This window comes from Panthera leo, chromosome C1 (genome assembly GCF_018350215.1).
Source record: "Panthera leo isolate Ple1 chromosome C1, P.leo_Ple1_pat1.1, whole genome shotgun sequence".
Classification (NCBI taxonomy): Eukaryota; Metazoa; Chordata; class Mammalia; order Carnivora; family Felidae; genus Panthera; species Panthera leo.
The window spans coordinates 99482854-99505000 of NC_056686.1; the positions used below are offsets into that span (position 1 = coordinate 99482854).

Below are 22147 nucleotides of genomic sequence, written 5' to 3' on the forward strand. Positions count from 1 at the left end.
TGCATTAGGTATTTTTTCTTCGAGGTTGTTTTGTAGGCTTAGGCAAATTATTTGTTTAAAGTTTATTTATTTTGAGAGAGACAGAGTGCAAGTGGGAGAGAGGCAGAGAGAGAGGGAGAGAAAGAATCCCAACGCAAGGCTTGACCTCACGAAACCACGAGACCTTGACCTGAGCTGAAACCGAGAGTCAGATGCTTAACCGACTGAGTCACCCAGGCGCCCCGCAAAATTTATTTAGAACGGGAGTTAGGAGACAGTAGAAGCTTCTGAGACTTACCTGTAAGGGTTTGGGATGTGGTGCTGGGCCACTTAGTAACTGGGAGTGCTAATGCTTTGGCACAGAAGCTTTCATACCGCTACACAGATGTGAAGTTGCTGTGCCCTTATTTTGTCTTGAATAACAAAGGCACTCTTGGCTGTGCCAACTGGCTTGAACGCAAGGAATGCCTGCGTACTTCTTGTTTTCTGGGGAAAGAATGTACAATGGTCCATCAACAGGTATTTTTTTCTGGTACTACATTTCGAGGGAATTTTAACATACAGAGGCTTGAGTCATTGAACAACACAGTAGTGTCCTCAGTGGTGCTTTTAAGGCTGATGAAGAAATGCTTTTCGTATGAGGGGTTCTTACACTGAACCCTAAAAACAAATGAAAGCACAGGTTAAAATTGTTTCTTTGTAAAGACCTCTTTGTGGAGAGCTAAATTAATACGTTTCAGTTGCCATTAAGTGTCTGGGGCTCTTAATTTGAAATACTGGTAGAATTTGGAAAACCAAAGGAGAAAATTGTTCTTTTTCCATCAGTTATGAACTGATACAAGAGGTTTTGACAAAAATTGGCAGTGGGTGGCTCTGCAGACACTCTTTTTGATTTGAAAAGGGCCATATGCTTTAATTTTTACAAACTATATTTAAAAATATTATTAGCTGTTATTTAACAATATTAAAGGAAATCTGTGCTAAATACCAGACTGCTCAGAGCAAGTTGAAATTCTGTTACCAAAATTTAACATCTTGGTTTGTACGGATGAGGGAACATCTCTGTTCTGCATGCAAGATGCTGGCTGGGTTTATATCTTTTTAGATTAGAATCTGATCTTTTGAGCATCTGTTCATACCTGCTTTACTTTTCCCAGTGGCACGCTAACATAGCCAGCACTGAAGGTATTTTTGCAGGTTGAGCTGGAACATGGAGGCAGGAGTGCCCAAGTGATCCCAGGAGAGAGGGGGAAGGCTTCACCGAGGAGGTGCTTCTGGGACAGTGTCTTCCAAGAGGATGAGGAGATTGCTGGGAGGCATTCCAGGTGAAGGAGATACAGAAGCAGGGGCCGTGAGGCCTCAGAAAGCATGGCATTTCCAGGAAATGAAGGGTCCTCTGTTTTGTCAGAGGCTGAACTTTAGAGGGTGGAAAAGTGGCAGAAGACAAAGCCACCCGGTGTGGCCAGTCTGCCGGTGACCTCGTATGTCTTTTATTCATTCACTCATTAAGCAAATGTTTATTGAACAAACTGCTAGGTACCAGGCCCTGTTCTAGGCACTGGCATTCAGCAGTGAACAAAGTAGATAACCATCGCTGCTCTTGTAGAAACTCACATTCTAGTGGGAAGAGACAGACAATAAATGATAGTAAAAATATACAAATACACATAGAGTCTATTAGCGATGAGTGATAAGAAAATCTGGCAGGAGTAAGAATGGGGGGTGTGGGTGTGTGCACAAGAGGCTGACCCGGGAATAAAGATCTGAATCCAGTGAAGGAGGCTTCGAGGTGGAGTGTGCTCTGAACTCTGGACCCGCGGAAGAGCACGGAGGTTGGAGAAGATCTGGTTTGTTGCAGGAATGTTAGGGGGAAGGCTTGGCTGGCTACCATCCAGGGAGTGCGTGGGAGAGGAGCAGGAGGTTCGAGAAGCAGCGCTGGGTCCTGTGAGGCCTCAGATGCTAGTCTGTGAGGCCTCTGTGGGTTTGGGCTTTGACCTGAGATGGGGAGCCATCGGCAAGTTTGCAGCAGGGTGATGACCTAATCCAGCCTAAGTGTTTAAAATAGTGCCTCAACTGCTGGTTTGGGAGTACAGGGCACGAGTGGAAGCCAGAGGCCAGCTGGGAGGCTCTTGCAATAATTCAGGTGAGAGGGATGGTGGCGTGAACTGGGGGAATCACGTGGGGGGCCATTGGGAAAGATCGATTGTATCCTGGAGGTGGTAAGGAGCCATCACAGACCTTGACTAGTGAACGGACGCATGATTCGTGGGTTAAAAAGATGATTTTGGCAACCACGTGGGAAACGGATTACAGAGCTGGGACTAGGGGCTGGGTTGGGTGCCAAAGCTCCAATCACTAAGAAGAGGGAGAGAGACGGGAGAGAGACCTTATAAGGGATGTAGGCTCCTGCCTGAGGGCGCTGTGGGCAGCTTGCTAACCCTTGTCAAGTTCTTGACCACTGACAGAAATTGACAAGATTTGTACATTAGGGAATTCCTTTGTAAACCTTGCCAAGAAAGCAGCGTGGAAGGTTGTGATGAGGTTAGCTCCTTACCACCGCAGGGCACTGCGGTGAGGGTCCACAACTCAGTGACTCCTTACACAGTATGGGTGTGTGTTGGGGGGGGGGTGGTTATTGCTGTCTCCATTTCACGGGTGATGAAACTTGGCCCCAAGGAGGTTAAGCACCGGGCTGCACTGCCTCTTTTTTTTTTTTTTTTTTTAATGTTTTATTTATTTTTAAGACAGAGAGAGAGCATGAGTGGGGATGGGGCAGAGAGAGAGGAAGACACAGAATCCAAAGCAGGCTCCAGGCTCCAAGCTGTCAGCACAGAGCCCAACGCAGGGCTTGAACTCACGAACTGTGAGATCATGACCTGAGGCAAAGTCGGACTCTCAACCGACTGAGCCACCCAGGCACCCCTGGGCTACGCTGCCTCTTAAGGGTCTCCCCCACAACATTTCCTTCTGAAAGTTCTCTTAGGGATCTTCACAATTGTCTGGTCATCACTAAAAGTAAATATAAAAAAGAGATTGCATATGTCCTTTGTGAACTCTGGTGACGAATGGGTTCAGGGCTGAATGGTCATGTAGGATTCCAAGGCCCTGGGTTGCCAGTGATAGAAATTCACTGAAGGGATATGAGTGGGAGTGAGTGAAATTGCAAGATACTGGAATGTGCGGGGGAAGAAGTATGTACACGTGTGTGTGCGTGTGAGTGGAGTGATTGAGGTGGTGTGGCTGGATCCAGTGGCTCGTGATGCCAGGTGAGGTTCAATTCACCTGTCTGATCCAGGTGCCTGCCTGGCTCTCTTTGCTGTAGATGGCCTCCTCACATAGTCAGGAGGGCTGTGCAAATATGGCTTCAGAGCAAATCATCTCTTTTTTTTTATTAAAAAAAATTTTTTTTTAATGTTTTATTTATTTTTGAGAGAGACAGAGACAGAATGTGAGTGGGTTAGGGGCAGAGAGAGAGGGAGACACAGAATCCGAAGCAGGCTCCAGGCTCCAAGCTGTCAGCACAGAGCCCGACGTGGGGCTCAAACTCACGAGCTGTGAGATCATGACCTGAGCTAAAGTCGGATGCTCAACCGACTGAGTCACCCAGGTGCCCTTCTCTCTTTTTTTTTAAACTGAAGTATAATTGACGCAAATACATTCGTTTCGTACAGAATAGTGATCCAGCCTTTGTATGTGTTGTAAAATTATCACCTCAGTAAGTGTAGTTACCATCTGTTTCCATACAAAGTTAATACACTATTGTTGACTGTGTTCCCCAGGCTGTCCATTATATCCCATTGACTTATTTCATAACTAGAAGTTTGTACTTGTTCATCCCTTTCACCCATTTCACCTCCCCCAAGCCTCCTCTCCTTGGGCGACCACCAGTCTGTTCTCCGTATCTATGAGTTGGACTTTTGTTCTATTGCTTTGTATTTTAGTTTCCACGTGTAAGTGAAAGCAAATGTTATTTGTCTTTTTCTGTCTGATTTGTTTCATTTAACATGGTACCCTCAAGGTTGGATAGATACCCAGGAGTGAAATTGCTGGGTCATAGGGTAGTTCAATTTTTAATTTTTTGAGGGACCTCCACACTGTTTTCCTGAGTGGCTGCACCAATTTACATCCCCACCAACAGTGCACAAGGGTTCCCTTTTCTCCACATCCTCGCCAATACTTGTTATTTCTTCTCTTTTTGGGGATACCTCGTTGTGATTTTGATTTGTATTTCCATCATTATCAGTGATCTTGACCATCTTTTCATGTGCCTTTTGGCCATCTGTATGTTTTCTTCTTTCTTTAAAAAAAAATTTTTTTTTTTACATTTATTTATTTTTGAGAGACAGAGAGAGACAGAGCATAAGTGGGAGAGGGGCAGAGAGAGAAAGAGACACAGAATCTGAAGCAGGCTCCAGGCTCTGAGCTGTCAGCACAGAGCCCAATGCAGGGCTCTAACTCACAAACCATGAGATCATGACCTGAGCCAAAGTCGGACGCTTAACCTACTGAACCACCCAGGCACCCCTCTTCTTTCTTTTTCGGAGAGAGAGTGCAAGCAGGGTCGGGGGTGGGGAGAGGAAGGGCAGAGAGGGAGAAAGAGATTGAGACTCTTAAGCGGCCTCCACACAGCGCAGAGCCTGATGCAGGGCTCAATCTTACGACCCTGGGATCATGACCTGAGCCAAAATCAAGAGTCAGACACTCAACTGACTGAGCCACCCAGGTGCCCTTGCCCTCTATATTGTCTTTAGAAAAAAGGTCTGTGCAGATTTTCTACCCATTTTTAATTTAAATCAGATTGTTTGGGCTCTTTTGTAATTGAGTAGTATGAGTTCTTTATATGTTTTGAATATTAACTCCCTATTGAATATATGATTTACAAATATCTTCTCCTGTTCAGCGTGTTGCCTTTCCATTTTGTTGATGGTTTTCTTTGCTGTACAGAAGCATTTTAGTTTGATGTAGTCCCATTTGTTTATTTTTGCTTTTGTTACCCTTGCCTTTGAAGTCAGATCCAAAAAAACATCACTAAGACCAACTTCATAGAGCTTAACACCTATGTTTTCTTCTAGGAACTTTGTAGTTTTATGTCTTACATTCAAGTGTCTAATTCATTTTGAGTTGATTTTTGTATATGGTGTAAGATGGAGGTCCAGTTCCATTCTTTTGCCTGTAGTTGTTCAGTTTTCCCAGCACCATTTTGTATTCTTGCCTTTTTTGTAAATTAATTGACCACATGTGCATGGGTTTATTGCTGGGCTCTGTTCTCTTCCATTTATCTTTGTAGCTGTTTTTATGCCAGTACCATACTGTTTTGATTGCTGTAGTTTTGTAGTATAGGTTGAAATCTGGGAGTATGGTACTTCTGACTTTGTTCTTGCTTCTCAAGATTGCTCTGATGATTTAGGGTCTTTGGGGTCTTTTGCAATTCCATATAAATTTTAGAATTATTTGTTCTAGTATTGTGAAAAGTGCCATTGGAATTTTGATAGGGATTACACTGAATCTGTAGATTGCTTTGAGTGGTATGGAGATTTTAACAATGTTAATTCTTCCAATCCATGAACATGGAGTATCTTCCCATTTATTTGTGTCTTCTTCCATTTCTGACATCAGTGTCTTATAGTTTTCAGTATACAGGTCTTTTATCTCCTTGGTTTATTCCTAGGTATTGTATTCTTTTTTTTTTTTTTTTAATTTTTTTTTAATGTTTACTTATTTTTGAGAGAGAGAGAGGCAGAGAGAGGGAGACACAGAATCTGAAACAGGCTCCAGGCTCAAGCTGTCAGCACAGAGCCCAACGCGGGACTCGAACGCTTGAACCTTGAGATCATGACCTGAGCTGAAGTCGGATGCTTAACCGACTGAGCCACCCAGGCGTACCATCTAGGTATCGTATTCTTATTGATGCAATTGTAAATGGGATTGTTTTCTTGATTTCCATTTCTAATGATTTGTTATTACTGCATAGAAATGCAACAAATTTTTGTATGTTAATTTTGTGTTCTGTAGCTTTACTGAATTCATTTTTTCTAACACTTTTTTTTGGTGGAATCTTTACGGTTTTCTATCTCTAGCATTAGTCATCTGCAGATAGTGAAAGTTTTATCTCTTCTTTTCCAATTTGGTTGCGTTTTATTTATTTTTCTTGCCTAATTATTGTGGCTAGAACCCCCATACTATGTTGAATAAAAGTGGGGAGAGTGGGTATTTGTCTTATTTCTTATCTTTCTTATCTTATTTCTTATCATTTGTCTTATTTTTTTCTTATTGAACATGATATTAGCTGTGGTTTGTCATATATGGTTCTTGTTGGGGTATGTTTCTTCAGTACCCACTTTGATGAGAGTTCTTATTGTAAATGGATGTTGAATTTTGCCAAATGCTTTTTCTGCATTTATTGAGATGATCATATGATTTTTATCTTGCGTTTTGTTAATGTGGTGTATGACACTGATCAATTCGTGGATGTTGAACAAGACTTGCTCCCCTGAAATAAATCTCATTTGTTGGTGGTGATCCCTTTAATGTATTGTTGATGGTATATGACGGTGTGTGTGTGAATGGGTGTGATCCATTTAATGCATTGTTGAATTTTGTTTGCTAATGTTTTATTGAAGATTTTTGCATCTGTGTTCATCAGGCATATTGGCCTATAATTTTTTTTTTTTTTTGTAAATGGTGGTGCTATGTGGTTTTGGTATCAGAGGAATGTTGGCTTCATAAAATGAATTTGAAAGCATTCCCTCCTCTTCAATGTTTCTTTGAATGTTTGGTAAAACTCGGAGAAACCATCTGGTACTGGACTTTTATTTGTTGGGAGGTTTTTGATTACTGATTCAGTCTCCTGAGTAATCAGTCTTTTCTGATTTTCTACTTCTTCCTGATTCATTCTTGAAGATCAACTATTTCTAGGAATTTATCCATTTCTTCTAGGTTGTCCAATTTGTTGGCATATATTTATTCACAGTAGTGTCATAATCCTTTGTATTTCTGTGGTATCAGTTGCAACTTCTCTTTCATTTCTGATTTTGTTGATTTTTCCTTTTTTGCCTGGTGAGTCTAGCTAAAGCCTTGTCATTTTTGTTTGTTAAAGAATTTTGTTTATCTTCTCAAGGTTCTTAGCTTCATTGATTTTTTTTCCCCTGTTCTCTTTATTTCCTTTTAGTCTTTATTAATTTCCACTCGTGATCTTTATTATTCCTTTCCTTGCACTAACTTTGGGCTTCTTTGGTTGTTCTTTTTCTAGTTCCTTTAGGCATAAAGTTAGGTTATTTATTTGATATTTCTCTTGTTTCTAGAGGTAAGCCTGCATTGTTACGAATTTCCCTGTCAGGACCACTTTTGCTGCATCCCATAGATTTTGGTATGTCGTATTTCTGTTCATTTTCCTCTAGGTGTTTTTTTAATTTCTCTTTTGATTTCTTTGTTGTCCCAGTTGTTTAATCTCCACGTATTTGTGTTTTTTTTAAATAAGTTTTCTTCTTGTAGATGATTTCTAGTTTCATACCATTGTGATTGGGAAAGATGCTTGATATCATTTAAGTTTTCTTGAATTTATTGAGACTTGTTTCATGGCCTAACGTGAGCTGTCTGGAGAATGTTCCATGTGCACTTGAGAAGAATGTATATTTTGCTGCTTTTGAGTGGAATGTTCTGTATATATCTGTTAAGTCCACCTGGTCTGATAATGTGCTGTTCAAAGCTGATATGCTTACTGATTTTCTGTCTCGATGATGTATCTATTGATGTAAGTGGGGTGTTAAAACCCTCTACTATTATTATATTGCTGTCAACTTCCCTCTTTAGGTCTGTTAATATTTGCTTTAACATTTTACTTTATTTTATTATTTTTTAACGTTTATTTTTGATAGAGAGAGAAACAGAGTGCAAGCAGGGGAGGGGCGAAGAGGGAGGGAGACACAAAATCTGAAGCAGACTCCAGGCTCCGAGCTGTCAGCACAGAGCCTGACGCGGGACTTGAACTTAAAAAGCGTGAGATCATGACCTGAGCTGAAGTCACATGCTTTCCTGACTGAGCCTGACCAGTGGCCCCTGTTAATATTTGCTTTAAATATTTTGGTGCTTCTATGTTGGGTACATGAGTATATATAAATGTTGCATCTTCTTGCTTGCTTGGACCTTTTATCATTATGTAGTGGTCCTCTTTGTCTTCTATTACAGTCTTTGTTTTAACATCTATTTTGTGTGATATGAGTATAGCTACACCAACTTTCTTTTCGTTTCTGTTTGCATGGAATATCTTTTTCCATCCCTTCATTTTCAGTCGGTGTGTATCCTAAAGTAAGTCTCTTGTAGGCAGTATACAGAAGAGACTTGTTTTTTAAAATGCATTCAGCCCTCCTATGTCTTTTTATTGGAGAATTTAGTTCATTTACATTTAAAATAATTAAAGATAGGTATGTACTTCTTGCTATTTTGTTCACTGTTTTCTGGCTGTTTTGTAGTTCCTCTCTGTTCCTTTCTTCTCTTTTTCTCTTCCCTTGTGGTATGATTTCTTTCTTTAGTGTTACATTCGTTTCTCATTTTCTTTTGTGTATTTACTATAAGTTTTTGCTTTGTAGTTACCATTAGGTGCACATATACTGTCCCATGTACATGACAGTCTATTTGGATCGATAGCAACTTAAATGTGAACACATTCCAAAACTCTACACTTAACGCCCTGCCAGCTCACATTTTGTTTTTGATGTCACATTTTACTTTTTTTTATTTTATGCATTTATTAACTAATTATTGTAATTTTAATTTTATTACTTTTGTCTTTCAACTTTTATACTAGCTTTATAAGTGATTAATCCCCTACTTTTAATATATACTTACCTTTTCTGATGAGATTTTTTATTTTTGTATGGTTTCTCGTTGTTCATGACATTTTTTTCAGCTTTAAGAAGTCCCTTTAATATTTCTTGTAAGGCTGGCTTAGTGTGATGAACTCCCTTAGCTTTTGCTTATCTGGGAAACTCTCTCTCCTTCAATTCTGAATGATAACCTTACCAGGTAGAGTATTCTTGGTCAGAAGTTTTTTCCTTTCAGCATTTTGAATATGTCATGCCACCCTCTTCTGGCCTGCAGAATTTCTGCTGAAAAATTGCTGATAACTTTATGAGGTTTCCCTTGTATGTAACAAGTTGGTCTTTTGCTGCTTTAAAGGTTCTCTTTTTTTCTTTGACTTTTGACATTTTAATTATAATGTGTCTTGATGTGGCTCTCTTTGGGTATATTTTATTTAGAATTCTCTGTGCTTATTGGACTTGGTTTTCTATTTCTGTCCTCAGGTTAGGGACGTTTTCGGCCATTATTTCTTGAATTAAGTTTTCCACACCTTTCTCTGTCTCTTCTCCTTCTAGGACCCCTATGATGTGAATGTTATTCCATTTAATATTGTCCTACAGATCTCTTAAGTTATCTTCATTTTTTATTTTTTTATCTAAAAAAAACATTTTATAATGTTTGTTTATTTTCGAGAGAGAGCACAAGCGGGGGAGGGCCAGAGAGATAGAGACATAGAATCCAAAGCAGGCTCCAGCTCTGAGCTTGTCAGTGTCACAGAGCCTCATGTGGGGCTTGAACCCACCAACCGTAAGATCATGCCATGAGCCAGAGTTGGATGCTTAACTGACTGAGCCGCCCAGGTACCCCATATCTTCATCTTTTAAAATTCTTTTTTCTTCTTGCTGCTCTGAGTGATTTCCAATGCTTTGTCTTCCAGTTCACTGATCCATTCTTTTGCTTCATCCAGTCTGCTCTGAATTCCTCTACTGTATATTTCAGTTCAGTTATTGTATTCTTCAGCTCTGTAACTTTTGGTTGGTACTTTCCTCTATTTTCGTATCTTTGTTGAAATTCTCACTGGGTTCATGCATTCTTCTCCCAAGTTTGGTGAGCATCTTTATGACCATTACTCTGATTTCTTTATTAGGGAGATTACTTATCTCCATATCATTAAGGTCTTCTTCTGAGATGTGCGTGTGTGTGTGTTCTCTTGTTTGGAACATATTTCTCTGTCTTACTTTGCTTGACTCTCCATTAGTTTTTGGGTATTAGGTGAAATAGCTACCTCTCGGGCATGAAGGAGTGGCCTTGTGTAGGTAATGATCCTTCTTGTTCGACCTTGCCATAGCTCTTAGTTGTCTCTCAAACCTTTGTGATTGTCTAAGTAGCCTGATTTATTCTTGATATGTCCCTATTGTTGAGGGTGTGCCAGGATCTGTCACTGCTCCAAGGGGACAAATCTCATTTATCACCTCGTTTCAGGCTGAGTAGAAGCCAGACCCTTAGGCAGCAGTTTTTAAATTATGCAAATATATACAGTCCTGTGGGACTGCACTTGTAAACCCTGCTGGCCTCCAGACCAGGAGATCTGGAGGCGTCCCTTGGGGAACAGTTGCAAAATTGGGGCCCTGAGAAAGTGTACAATCTTATTGGAAGTTCTCATCAAGCTGTAGTGAGGCCAATGGGGTGCACAAGGATGGTGTCTCTTTGCTTATGTTCCCTGGGAATGCCTGCATAGCCTCCGGATGTGTTGGAAACCTGAGGGTTATCCTGCAGGCTGAAGCTTCAGGATAAGTAAATAGGCCTTTTTTCGCAGGAAGACCCTAAGTGTGTTGCCGTCTGCTGTCTGTGCAGTGTCCTGTGGGTGTTGGCTTGCTAAGAACTGTCTTTCTGATTGTCCTAGTCCCCTGGAGTTCAGGAACACCAGCCCCCTTGGCCACCAGGGCCAGGCAGATAGGGGGTATCTCCTGTGTGGTTTCTGCATGTCTGCTGGCTTTAGCAGATCAGCTAGAGAATGTAGGGGTGGGGTACCCTGCCAGCTTCAGAAAGGCAGTGGGAAGATGCCCGTGGGCTTTAGCAGTGCAGCAGGAGAGTGCCCTGTCTGCATGCATGCTTTGGCCCGAGTTGAGGGTGGGAGAATGCCATGACCACTAGGGCTTGCCAGCCCCAGCCAGGGTGTAGGGGAGCGTCACAACTGCCACCTGCACTCATCAGCTTTGGCAAGGGAGGCCGAGAATGCCGTGATTGTTCCTGCTTGCTTACGCCTGCCAGGGAGCCGGTATTGTTGCAGTCACCCAAGATCTCCAGCCTCAGCAAGGTGGCAGGACGGTGCCATGACCACTCACCCCTACCCAGCCCAGTGAGGCCATGGGAGGGTGCTGAGTTGTGCCCAAGCACCCAGTCTACACCAGCAGGGTAGGTAGAGAGCTACAAATGGTCTCTGCCAGTGCCCCCATCTCTGGAGAGAGCGCCAGCTGTCTTTCCAGCAGATGCCCCAGACCAGCAAATGAATCTCCTTCACATACAGTCTGGGTGCTTTTGGAATGGGTGCTTTTTCACTGGATTCTGGGGCAAGTGAGACTGCAGGTAATCCCTTAAATTTTTTTTTAATGTTTGTTTTTGAGAGACAGAGCATGAGCTGGGGTGGGAGTGGGGGGTGGTGGGCAGAGAGAAAGGGAGACACAGAATCCGAAGCGGGCTCCAGGCTCTGAGTGTCAGCACAGAGCCCAATACGGGGCCCGAACCCACAGACCGCAAGATCATCACCTGAGCTGAAGTCTGACGCTTACCTGACTGAGCCACCCAGGCATCCCTAAGCAGGTGATCCCTTTAAAAGAAGAATCTCCATTTCCCGTGGCACCGTAGGTTCTTTGGATGTCAGCCCTGTTGGATTCTAAGCCAGATGTTTTGGGGCGCTTGTGTCTCCAACATGGATCCCAAGGGTTGGAGTGTCTGATGTGGGGTCCCGACCCCTTGCTCCTCCAGGAGAAATGCCTGTCTGCCGAGATGTTCCTGCAGTGGGGGGGTGGTTGTTTTGGTGCGACAGTGTTCCTAATTCTCCCACCCATCTCACTGTAGTCCTTTTGTCTTCTGTTGTGTGGACACAGTTCATCTAGTTTTCAGATCTTTTTCAAAGGGAAGTGATCCCTACATAGCTGTAGATTGCATATGTCCTTGGGAGGAAGTGAGTTCAGGATCTTCCTACACAACCATCTTGGACGCTTTCTTTCTTTTTTTTTTTTTTTTTAATATGAAATTTATTGTCAAATTGGTTTCCATACAACACCCAGTGCTCATCCCAACAGGTGCCCTCCTCAATGCCCATCACCCACTTTCCCCTCCATCCCACCCCCCATTGGACTCTTTCTTTTTGAAAATCATCTCTATAGTACCCTGATTCCAAGGGAACTGAAAGTTTCTGATTGGCTTCCGCAAAAGTGAGCCAGAATGATTCTGATTGACCCGGTTTCCACCAGAGTCAGCCCGATCTGAGGAGCACTTGAGGAATGCTGGGCAGCAGGAAGGCTATATGCTGTGTGTTTGCCAGAAGCAGTAGATGTGAGGTCATGGGCCACATCCTGTAAGCACCGGGTTGTCCTAGGAAGAAAGCAGCAGCATGTTTGAGTGCTGTTCCGTAACAATATGACAGTCCTGTTGTCTGCAGGAAGACACGTGACCCGCAGTTCCGAGTTATTAGCACCAATAACTCTATTTTTAAGGAGAGTGTTTTAGGGTGTGGCATCTTTTCTTTGAACGGGGCAGCAGTCCAGACCTACCCCCCGGTAGGCTGACAGACAGCCCCCTGCATAGAGCACACACTAACCTTATCACTATTTCTGTTGTAGGGATGCTTCCTTTTCCCCCCCTTCAAGGAAATGGTAATGGGTGCAGAAAATAAGAGATGGGTTTTAAAAAGTGTTCAACTTGTTTTTCTTTTTTTTACCCCAATACAAATTAAGATATATAATTTTCATCATCATCTGGTACACACACACCTTTGTGTACTTAACGTTGAATGCAACAGTATTTATTCCGTACTAAATGCAGTGGACTCTAATATTTCCTCTTCTGTTGCGTTGTATTAAGACACACACACACATGCTGGTCACAGCCACTACAAATTCATTTCACAACCACCGAATGGCAACTCAGACTTTGAAAACCATGAAGTGAATCATTGGAGAGCGAGCAACAATGGTGTATCTGTCTGCTCGGGCTGCTGTAACAAAGAACCACTACCTGGGGGCTTCCAACAGCAGACAGGTGCTCTCTCACAGCTCTGGAGACTAGCAGACCGCATGCCAGCGGGGTCAATTCCTTCGGAGGATGAGGGAGAGTCTTCTCCAGGCCTCCCTGCCCGCTTCCGGTGGTTTGTGGGCAACCTTTGGTGTTCCTTGGCTTGTAAACACCTCACCTCCCGTCTCTGCCCTCATTTTCACGTGGTGTCTTCCCTTTATACACGTCTGTGCATAAAGAGAGGCTTCCCTCTCTTTAAGGATACCAGTCATAGGGTTAGGGTCCTGCTCTGTTCTCGTATGACCTCAACCGATGATGTCTAATAACAACTGATAACCTCTGCGGTGACCCCATTCCCAAGTATGGTCACCCGTTGAGATACTGTGGGCTTGGTCTTCACCATAGGGGTATTGGGTGGGGATCGTAATTCAACCCTTAACAAATGATAGAAATACAAAATTGAAAATACATAACAGAAGTTCCCTTTTTATTGAGCTCTTATTACACGGCAGACTCTCAGCCAGGCATTTTCCGTTTCACAAATTCAGTAAATCCTTCTTTCCCCATTTTAAAGTTGAGGCAGCCAGAGCTAAGAGAGGTCAGTCTCTTCGGTTTCCTTCAGAGTGTATACTCCTATCAGAGTGTATTTGAGGGCAAATCTGGTGTGGTAGTTGTTCTTACAACTAAACTTTCTAGGGAAATTACTCAATTTTGTATGTGATTTCTGTATAAGACATAACTGATTCCCTTATAAAAATCTAATTTCTTTGTATTGGGAAAGAGCTCTTTCCAGTCCTTCTAATCACTTCATACTTGCTTTTTAAAAATTTTTTTTTTCATGTTTATTTAGTTTTGAGAGAGAAAGAGAGAGCGCAAGCAGGGGAGGGGCAGAGGGAGAGAGAGACAGAGACAGAGACAGACAGAATCTGAAGCAGGCTCCAGGCTCCGAGCTGTCCGCACAGAGCCTGATGGCGGGGCTCGAACTCACAAACCCTGAGGTCATGACCTGAGCCGAAGTCGGACGCCTAACCGAGCCACCCAGGCGCCCCTCTTGTCTTTCCATTATAATTGTTAGTATAGTGTTGATTTTGTTCAGTTTTTTTTTTAAACAAGGAGTATTTTTTTTTTAATTCTTGTGATTTTTGAGTGATGTTGCTTTTGACCTAGCCATGACTGACGTTAATACTGAAGAAAGAAAAAGAGTTAATTTCGAGAAATCTAGTGAATGTGCACTCATCCTAGTACAAGGTATATGAATACCCAAACTTAGACCTCCTGGATATCAGAGCCCATGGCTTCCCCTTTGCCTTAGTGCTATACCAGTTTGTTCATAAAACTGGCACATCAGGCAGGAGCCAGACAAGTTCATTTGGTCCAAATTGAAATGCTGTACACAGGTCGTAAATGTACCACAAAATCACCCTCAAGTTCATGGGAAAGATGACATCTTAAAGGCCACATAGGTGCGGTCCCCGGGGCCCTATCAGAGGCCTGGGAGGTATGTGCTCTCGGGCCAGGGAACACCAGTAAACTCTTGGCTTTGTCCTCTGAACTCGGCAAGCTGCCGCGTTCCTAACAACGCCCAGCAACCAGCCAGACAAGGCGCTGTCTCCCTTTGTGTTTCCCTATCCTCATTCTGAATTTAGATCAGGGTGAAGAGTAGGGAGAAGGAAATGAGCCAGAAAATAGAAAATTAATACTTGGTGGAGTCGTCATATTTTAATATTAATTTATAGGCAATGTCAGATAACCGGAGTTAAATCTTTTTATCAGCAGGCTGCTCTCGGGTTTCGGGATTGGCATCCATCAGTGTAAATCAGGTCTCAGGAGCCCTAGGGAATGGTCTCCAGGGATGAGGGTTGATCCAGGGTGGGCAGAAATGTAAATACTTGATTAGCTGTGTCCTTTCCTTTTGCACCAACCCTAAAATATTTCTGCATCACGCTGAGTGACAATGGTATGTTAAATAGTAACGGGAGGGAAGAAGCCATTCAGGTTTACGGTTAGCCTACTTTTAATACTTGTCTTCTTCCCCGCCAATCCTAGGAAACTGTTGTGTGAGAGGCACGCACTTGAGGGTTGTATTCCTGGCTCGGGGTTCTAGGGATGGGCTTAACCTTCTCAGATCGAGGCAGCGCCTCATTTTTCCCAGCTGGCCACATGTCACATTTTTGCCACAAGCCTGTGAGCAGGAACACCCAACAGGGTTTTGACCCATTTATCCTGGGATGACCTTCCACGACTCAACGCCCGCCCGTCCTCTCTTGTCATTGCAGCTCTGTGTCGAGGGCGTGTGGTGAGAGTCCCCTCGGGGAGCCTGGTGCGGGTGGTGGGCACCGAGCTGGTCATCCCCTGCAACGTGAGCGACTATGACGGCCCCAGCGAGCAGAACTTCGACTGGAGCTTCTCGTCTTCGGGCAGCAGCTTCGTGGAGCTGGCCAGCACCTGGGAGGCGGGCTTCCCGGCCCAGCCGTACCGGGAGCGCCTGCAGAGGGGCGAGATCCTGCTGCGGCGGACCGCCAACGATGGCGTGGAGCTCCACATCAAGAATGTCCAGCCCTCGGACCAGGGCCACTACAAGTGTTCCACCCCCAGCACTGACGCCACCGTCCAGGGCAACTATGAGGATATAGTGCAGGTTAAAGGTATAGCCTCTCGGGGGGGGCATCGCGTCAGGGGCCAGACCTTCCCCGGCCACTAGGCTGGGGGTGACTTTGCCAAGAAAGGAGACTCCTCTGGGGCTCTGCTCCCTCCGTCCAATGGACAGAAAGAAGCACCTTACCTGCTTAACAGCAGAGGGTAGGCGGGGTCACCTGGGAGGGTCCTTTCTCTTCACTGTGATTCTGACCCATCCTTGGCTGGCGTGGTGGCAGGGCCCAGGTCTGGGCCAGGCTGCCCGCACTCGCTCCAATGACTGGCTGGACAGCCGTGTGGCCGTGGGCATGCTACATGGCTCCACTTCTCCTCTGTGAAACGGTGCTCCCCTTAAAGGCTCCGAGCACAAGGTGATTAGCAGATTTGCAATGAGAAGGTGACGGTCATGATAACGTTCACTCTCATGAGACTATCACATACTTCCAAGCTTATGCCCTTCTTCGTGCCCTTCATGATCTCAGTGCCCACTCTAGAATTTGTGTGAGTTCTCTGTAGAGACAGGATGACGTGGTCACTGCTAGCTTACAACGGACCCCGCTAGCTTACTGGCCTCTCTGCGGAGAATCATACCTTACGTACCTGGAATGTTTGGGGTTTGGTTTTGTTTGTTTGCTCGTTTTCCATTTCCAAAGTCCTATTAGATTTATTCCCACCTTTGATTCTCTGAACCCAATGAAGAAGACCAGGCAGGATATTTGCCTAATTTACACATGAGGAAGTAGAAGAGCATAGGTTAATTATTTGCCTAAAATTCTCTCAGCTAATTAGTAAATAAGCAAGAACAAACTATTTTCATTTGGGGCCAGCAAAATAGAAACATTATTATCGTTATTACTTAATTATGCATTTATTTGTACCCTGCCTTGTTCCAAAAAAGTATTTATTTATGTATTTTTTAAGTTTGTTTATTTTTGAGAGAGAGAGAGAGAGAGAGAGCGAGAGTGCACAAGCAGAGGAGGGGCAGAGAGAGGGGCACAGAGGATGCGAAGCCGGCTGACAGCAGGGAGACTGATGAGGGGCTCAAATTGATGAACCGTGAGATCCTGACCTGAGCCCCAGTCGGACGCTGAACTGACTGAGCCACCCAGGCGCCCCGCCATAAAGCATTTATATTAGAGCAGGGACTGTAGGTAACGATTGGGCAAGTAGAAGATGTACACGATGATCTAAAAAAAGAGGGCAGACCCAAGTATCTGTTCCCTCTGTAATCATGCGCAGAACTCTGCCATGTCTCAGCTGCTGTTCCCCTGCCCCCCACCCCGTTCAACCATCTTGAGGGAATAAAACAGCCACATGCATTATGTAGGTATTGACACATCAAATCTGCCTCTTCCGTCACCTCTTCCTTATTCTAACAGAAAATCCTAAAGATGTTTTTTAGAAAAAAGTCCCATGAGACATTCTTGATTGCAGTTCAGTAATGTGTTGCTTTTAGTCACAAACACGCTCTACCTCTATTAGGTCAGATGCACACTTATGTCCCCTGTAATTCTCATGTTGAGGAGTAGGGGGCAGCCGGAGAATTTCCCCCACCCTGTTCCCACAGTGGTTTCCTGTTTCTTCTCCAGTCTTTGGAAGGAAGAAGCAAGGAGAGGCTTTCCTTGGGTGAGGAAAGGAGATAGATAAACGGTCACAAAAGAGACTGGCTGGCTCCCCAGGTGGTGCCTCCGGTGCCTGCCCGGCACGGTCCAGGGTCTGTGTGGCCCTCGGCTTTGTGGCTGTGTGCTAACAGATAACTGGCCACGGGAACTGAGTCATGTGAACCAGACTCACAGACCGATGTATATACTAGAAGGTCATTCATTGTGCAGTAGAGATGGTCTTTAGGATAGGTCTTTTCTAAAGATGTAGTTTTGTCTTAAGGACGCTGAATTCCTTTCTCGGTGTGGAATGTCGAGAAAAACGGAAGAGATCATGAATAGGGGTGTTTGAGGATTCTTTTATCCAGCTTGTAGACCAGCCTGGGAGATTGTCCTTGCCCCCTGGTAGAGGCCACTTTTCTGGTTACCTCGGTTATCACTTCCCTTCCTAACGTGCACTCACCAACACTTTCTTGATTTCTGGCCCCTTATTCTAGACTCTGTAAAGAGGCAGCCTTTTTGCAAATGGCCCTAATAGAGTAAATAGCTGAGGCTTCAGGTTTCCTTAAAGGGTTCCTATCCTGCAGAAACTTTCTGCTCACCCTAGTTATTCTTAGGCATTTCCTGGGCCGCAGGGCACAGGCAGCTCATGCCATGCTTTTGCCGTCTTCCCATCATGCTGCTTTATCTGCTAGGAGATTCTTCAGGCTCCCTATTGCAGCCCTGTGCCCGAACAGAGGAGTGTTTGACAGTAACAGCTAGTTATCCTCCAGCTTTGCCGAGTGCCAGGTACCTTCCCTTATCACTCCTTCAACTCCCTCAACTCCCTGAGATGGGTCCAGTTGTCACCCCTGTTTAGAGATGAGGGAACTGAGGCACAGGGTAGTAAAGCAACTTGTTCAAGGGTGGCAGAAACGCATCCCCAGGGCACAACTCCCAAAAGGGAGTGTTTTCCATCCAGCTCGGGGGGGGGGGGGGGGGGGGGATGTCTTCTTAGTGCCTCTTCTTTTTTCTTTTTTCTTTTCTTTTTTTCTTTTCCTATTTTCTTTTTCCTTTTTTCCTTCCTTTTTCTTCTTTTTTTTTTTTGCCTTACGCACAAATTAAAATGGGGAGTGTTCCCACGTGGTCATTAAACAGGGCAGGGGCGCAGGGCCGCTCCCCCTGGGGCCAGAAAGCCCTAGAAGGGGCTGGTGCCTGCAGGGGCGAGGGGCGCGGCGCGACTGACACCTCTCCTTCCTCCCGCAGTGTTGGCCGATGCCCTGCAGGTGGGTGCCGGTGCGCCGCCCGAGCCGGGCCTGAGCCTGCGCCTGGGCGAGCCGTTCGAGCTGCGCTGCTCGGCCTCCACGGCGTCGCCGCTGCACACGCACCTGGCGCTGCTGTGGGAGCTGCAGCGGGGCACAGCCCGGCGGAGCGTGCTGGCCCTGACCCACGAGGGCCGCTTCCGCCCGGGGCCCGGCTACGAGCAGCGCTACCGCGTGGGAGACGTGCGCCTGGACACCGTGGGCGCCGACGGCTACCGTCTGTCCGTGGCCCGCGCCCTGGCCGCCGACCAGGGCTCCTACAGGTGCGTGGTCAGCGAGTGGATCGGAGAGCAGGGCAGCTGGCAGGAGATTCAGGAGAAAGCCGTGGACGTGGCCACCGTGCTGATCCAGCCGACAGGTGAGCTCCTGGGACTTATCCGGTTGACACCCTGGCCTGTGTTCTGGCCGGTGCCGGGGAAAGAAACAGGCGGGAGGGAGCCCTGTCCTTTGCTGACAGGTCACCTGCGCCCTGGCTTTGAGGGGATGGGGGAGTAGGTGGTGGTGACAGCTGGGGAAAGGCGCATTGGTGTTGTGCCGTGTGCCTGTAGTGTGGCTTTACAGCTGCTTCCCGTCTGGATTCATACTCAGGGGACGCTGCAGGTTGCAGAAAATACTAAGACAGTCTGTTGACTGAAAGCTTAAGTCCCTTTAAGTGTCAAAGTGAGGTCCGACCTGGTGTTCCGAGGGGCTTTGGGGCCGAGCTGTCCCCACCCTGCTCCCTTTATTGTGTTTTGGCTTTATCTTGCTCGGGTGTTTCCTGAATTTCTGAATCCTCCATTCTGCACAGCTGGTGGGGATGTGTGTCTGTCTCATGCGCAGACCTCTCGTCTATCTTGGGTCCTCTGGGTCCCCTCAGATGGGCCGTGCCCTGCTAGGTGAGACTTCTCTAGGGCTGGGCCTCTTCTCATTCCATGTATGACACACACCCCAGGAGCAAGCATCTGGCCCTGGGGTCTCCGTGCAAGAAGTTCTGAGTCCTCTCATCTGTGAAGTAGCCTTTGTTTAAAAAAAAAAAAAAAAAAAAAAGCCAACACTTTCCTATTCCTACTGGAGAAGTAAGAAAATACAAGAGACATTTAGGAAAAGCCATGAAAAGACAGGTACGAGAGAAAAACAAGCTGTTGTTGACTCAGCATCCAACAGGCATTAATGGAGAACCTACCAGGCGGTCAGCCCTGTCTGGGCCCTGGGGTCAGAGGGGTTTGAGGAACGTTTCCAGGCACCGTAGAACCTCCAGCTTTGACAAAGACAGCGTAAAGAGACCATCTCAAGATGTGGCCCTTGCTGTGGATGGATGGCTGTCCTTGGTTTTCTGGGAATCTAACGTGTTCACATCTGTTGCTGCCGCCCCCTGCTTTGTACGGTGGGAAGACAGACTCATTTCCTCAGTGTAAATGCGAATGTGTGGCCACTCTGTAACTCAGACGGGAAGGAAAACAGGAAACCGTGCACACGGGGAGTATTTTTCCTCTGCAGACTGCATGGTCCTGAGCATTTTGCTCTGCCTTTATACCACTGCCCAGGAATTGGGTTTGGTAAAAAAGCAGGTTCCTGAGTGAGGTTCCCGAGTGACCGCAGCCATTAGTGAGGTGAGGCGGGAGGTGCTCTTGCCGAGGAAGGATGCTACCCATCGCGGTCAGTCTTAGTTCCACTGGCCGCAGAAATCACTTTCTAAATGGACTCAGGTCACCTTCCTTTGAGGAGGTGATCTGCCTGGAATCTGCCCTAAGAAGCTGGGATGTTCAGCTTGTATCAGACAACTGTTCTCACAGGGCAGAGGATTAGGAGTTTCAGCTTTGCAACAAGTTACCTTTTTGTGCAGGAATCTCAACTGTAAAGGTATTTGTTATTTCAAACAAGCCACAGAACCCATAATAGCTAGTATGAGACTTGAAAACTCTGAGCCTGCATGTACTAGCCTCTGACTGTCACCTGAGCCTGGGGTTTGTAACCATTTTGTGCCATGGGCCGCTTTGACGGTCTTTTGACAGTCCACAGATGCTTTCTCAGAATTAACGTGTTTTAACTTCTAAAACGCATATTTGAGCTGACAAAGGAAAACAATTACATTAAAATAGTTACCAAAATATTTTAAGACAAATTTGTTATGTAGTAATATTGTGCTTTATTCATTCATTAAATAATCTGTAGTGGCAGGCTTAGTAACTACTGTACTTTCCAAGTAGCAATGGATGCAAATGATATTTTAAGATACGTGCAACAATTACAACATCCTTTGAAAATGTCTGTGGCTTCTTTTTTTTTTTTTTTTTTTTCTTGAGAGCAAGAGAGAGATCACACATGTGCACAAAGGCAAGATTTTTTTCCCATCCATGTCACAGAGTTTCTAAACTGCCTTCTTGGACTCCAGGTTGAGAGCCACCACACTGGAGTGCTGGCCTTTCTCTTTTGTCAACACCTGCACTCTCCAGAATTACCTTCTTAAATATTCTTATTGCATTGTTATGATAAACAGCCCAAAGCCACTTAAACAGTGGGGCTGTGTAATATATGTGGCAATAACCGCCTCCCCGCCATGTTGGGAGTGGTCTGGTTCATGCACATCTTGGTGTCTGATTTATGGGTTCAGTTCTGTCCAGCCCGAGAAAGCTTCACCACCACAGGCTTTGTCTGAGGTATCCCCTTGCGTTACGAGTCCTTAGAAATGATTCTCCTTTTTCTTTCGCCTGCACTTTCCTGTCTCCCAGCTGTGAACCAGCCCCCCCGCCCCCCCCCCCCCCCCCCCCCCCCAGTCCAGAACATACAGGAACAATGGTTAGTGATGTGACAAGCTATTTCGCAACTTTCGGAGAGAAAATTACAAAGTGAACTATTCACTTGAAGAGCCGTTTCTGCCGATATCCCTAAAGCTAAGAATCCGTTTTCTCCATATGTGCAGTCTACAGCTGTGTATTTACCCCTGCTTCCCTCACGTGGCTCTCTCCTGAGCCTCCTGCCTCCAGCCACACAGAGGGACGCTAGCAGCATTCCAGGGTCTCTGACCACAGGCATCATATGTGGGGCTGTTCACCACAGCACAGGCTCAGAGCAGAAGTTTCCATACTGACTCCTCTCAAAAGATGCCCTCAAATTACTTTTGGCCCCTTTCAAGAGGTGAAGGAGGAAGCACAATTTGGAGGGTGAAAAATTCGACTTATCAGTTCTCTTTTATACTATTATACCCACTTCGTTTTCCATCTTCGTCAAGGTGGGTCTTGAACGTGGCCTGAAATGGTTGTCGGAAATGTTGTCGGCTCTGGAAATACTCCTGTGAAAACCATCTACTCCAGAGGGCCTGGGCTTTGGGGTTGGGCCGTTTCTGAACTAGGCACCAGCCTTTGTTACTGAGCTTCCTCAGGATAGCTGACGCTGAGCCAGTCTTGCTGGAAGACCAGGACTGCGCCTGCACTTGAACCCCCTGGGAGGCGTTAGCTATTTCTCATTTAAGCAGTTGTTCCCAGAGCATTACCACGAATTGAATGTTTTTCTACTCTGATTACAGATGTTCAACTTCTTTAAAAAAAAAAAAAACAAAAACAAACAACGCTCGAATAAAGTAAAACGTTTCCATGTAAAAAGCTTTGACAGGGGAATGCTGAA

General features: G+C 45.3%; 1 protein-coding gene across 1 annotated transcript in view; it reads left to right on the forward strand.

Annotated features, from left to right (window-relative positions):
• Nucleotides 1-22147, forward strand: part of PTGFRN (prostaglandin F2 receptor inhibitor) — an 85192-nt gene that overhangs the window by 25496 nt on the left and 37549 nt on the right. The window contains exons 2-3 of the mRNA XM_042953583.1: nt 15288-15656; nt 18492-18905. Coding sequence (XP_042809517.1) covers nt 15288-15656; nt 18492-18905 — 783 coding nt within the window. The remainder of the gene's footprint in view (nt 1-15287; nt 15657-18491; nt 18906-22147) is intronic.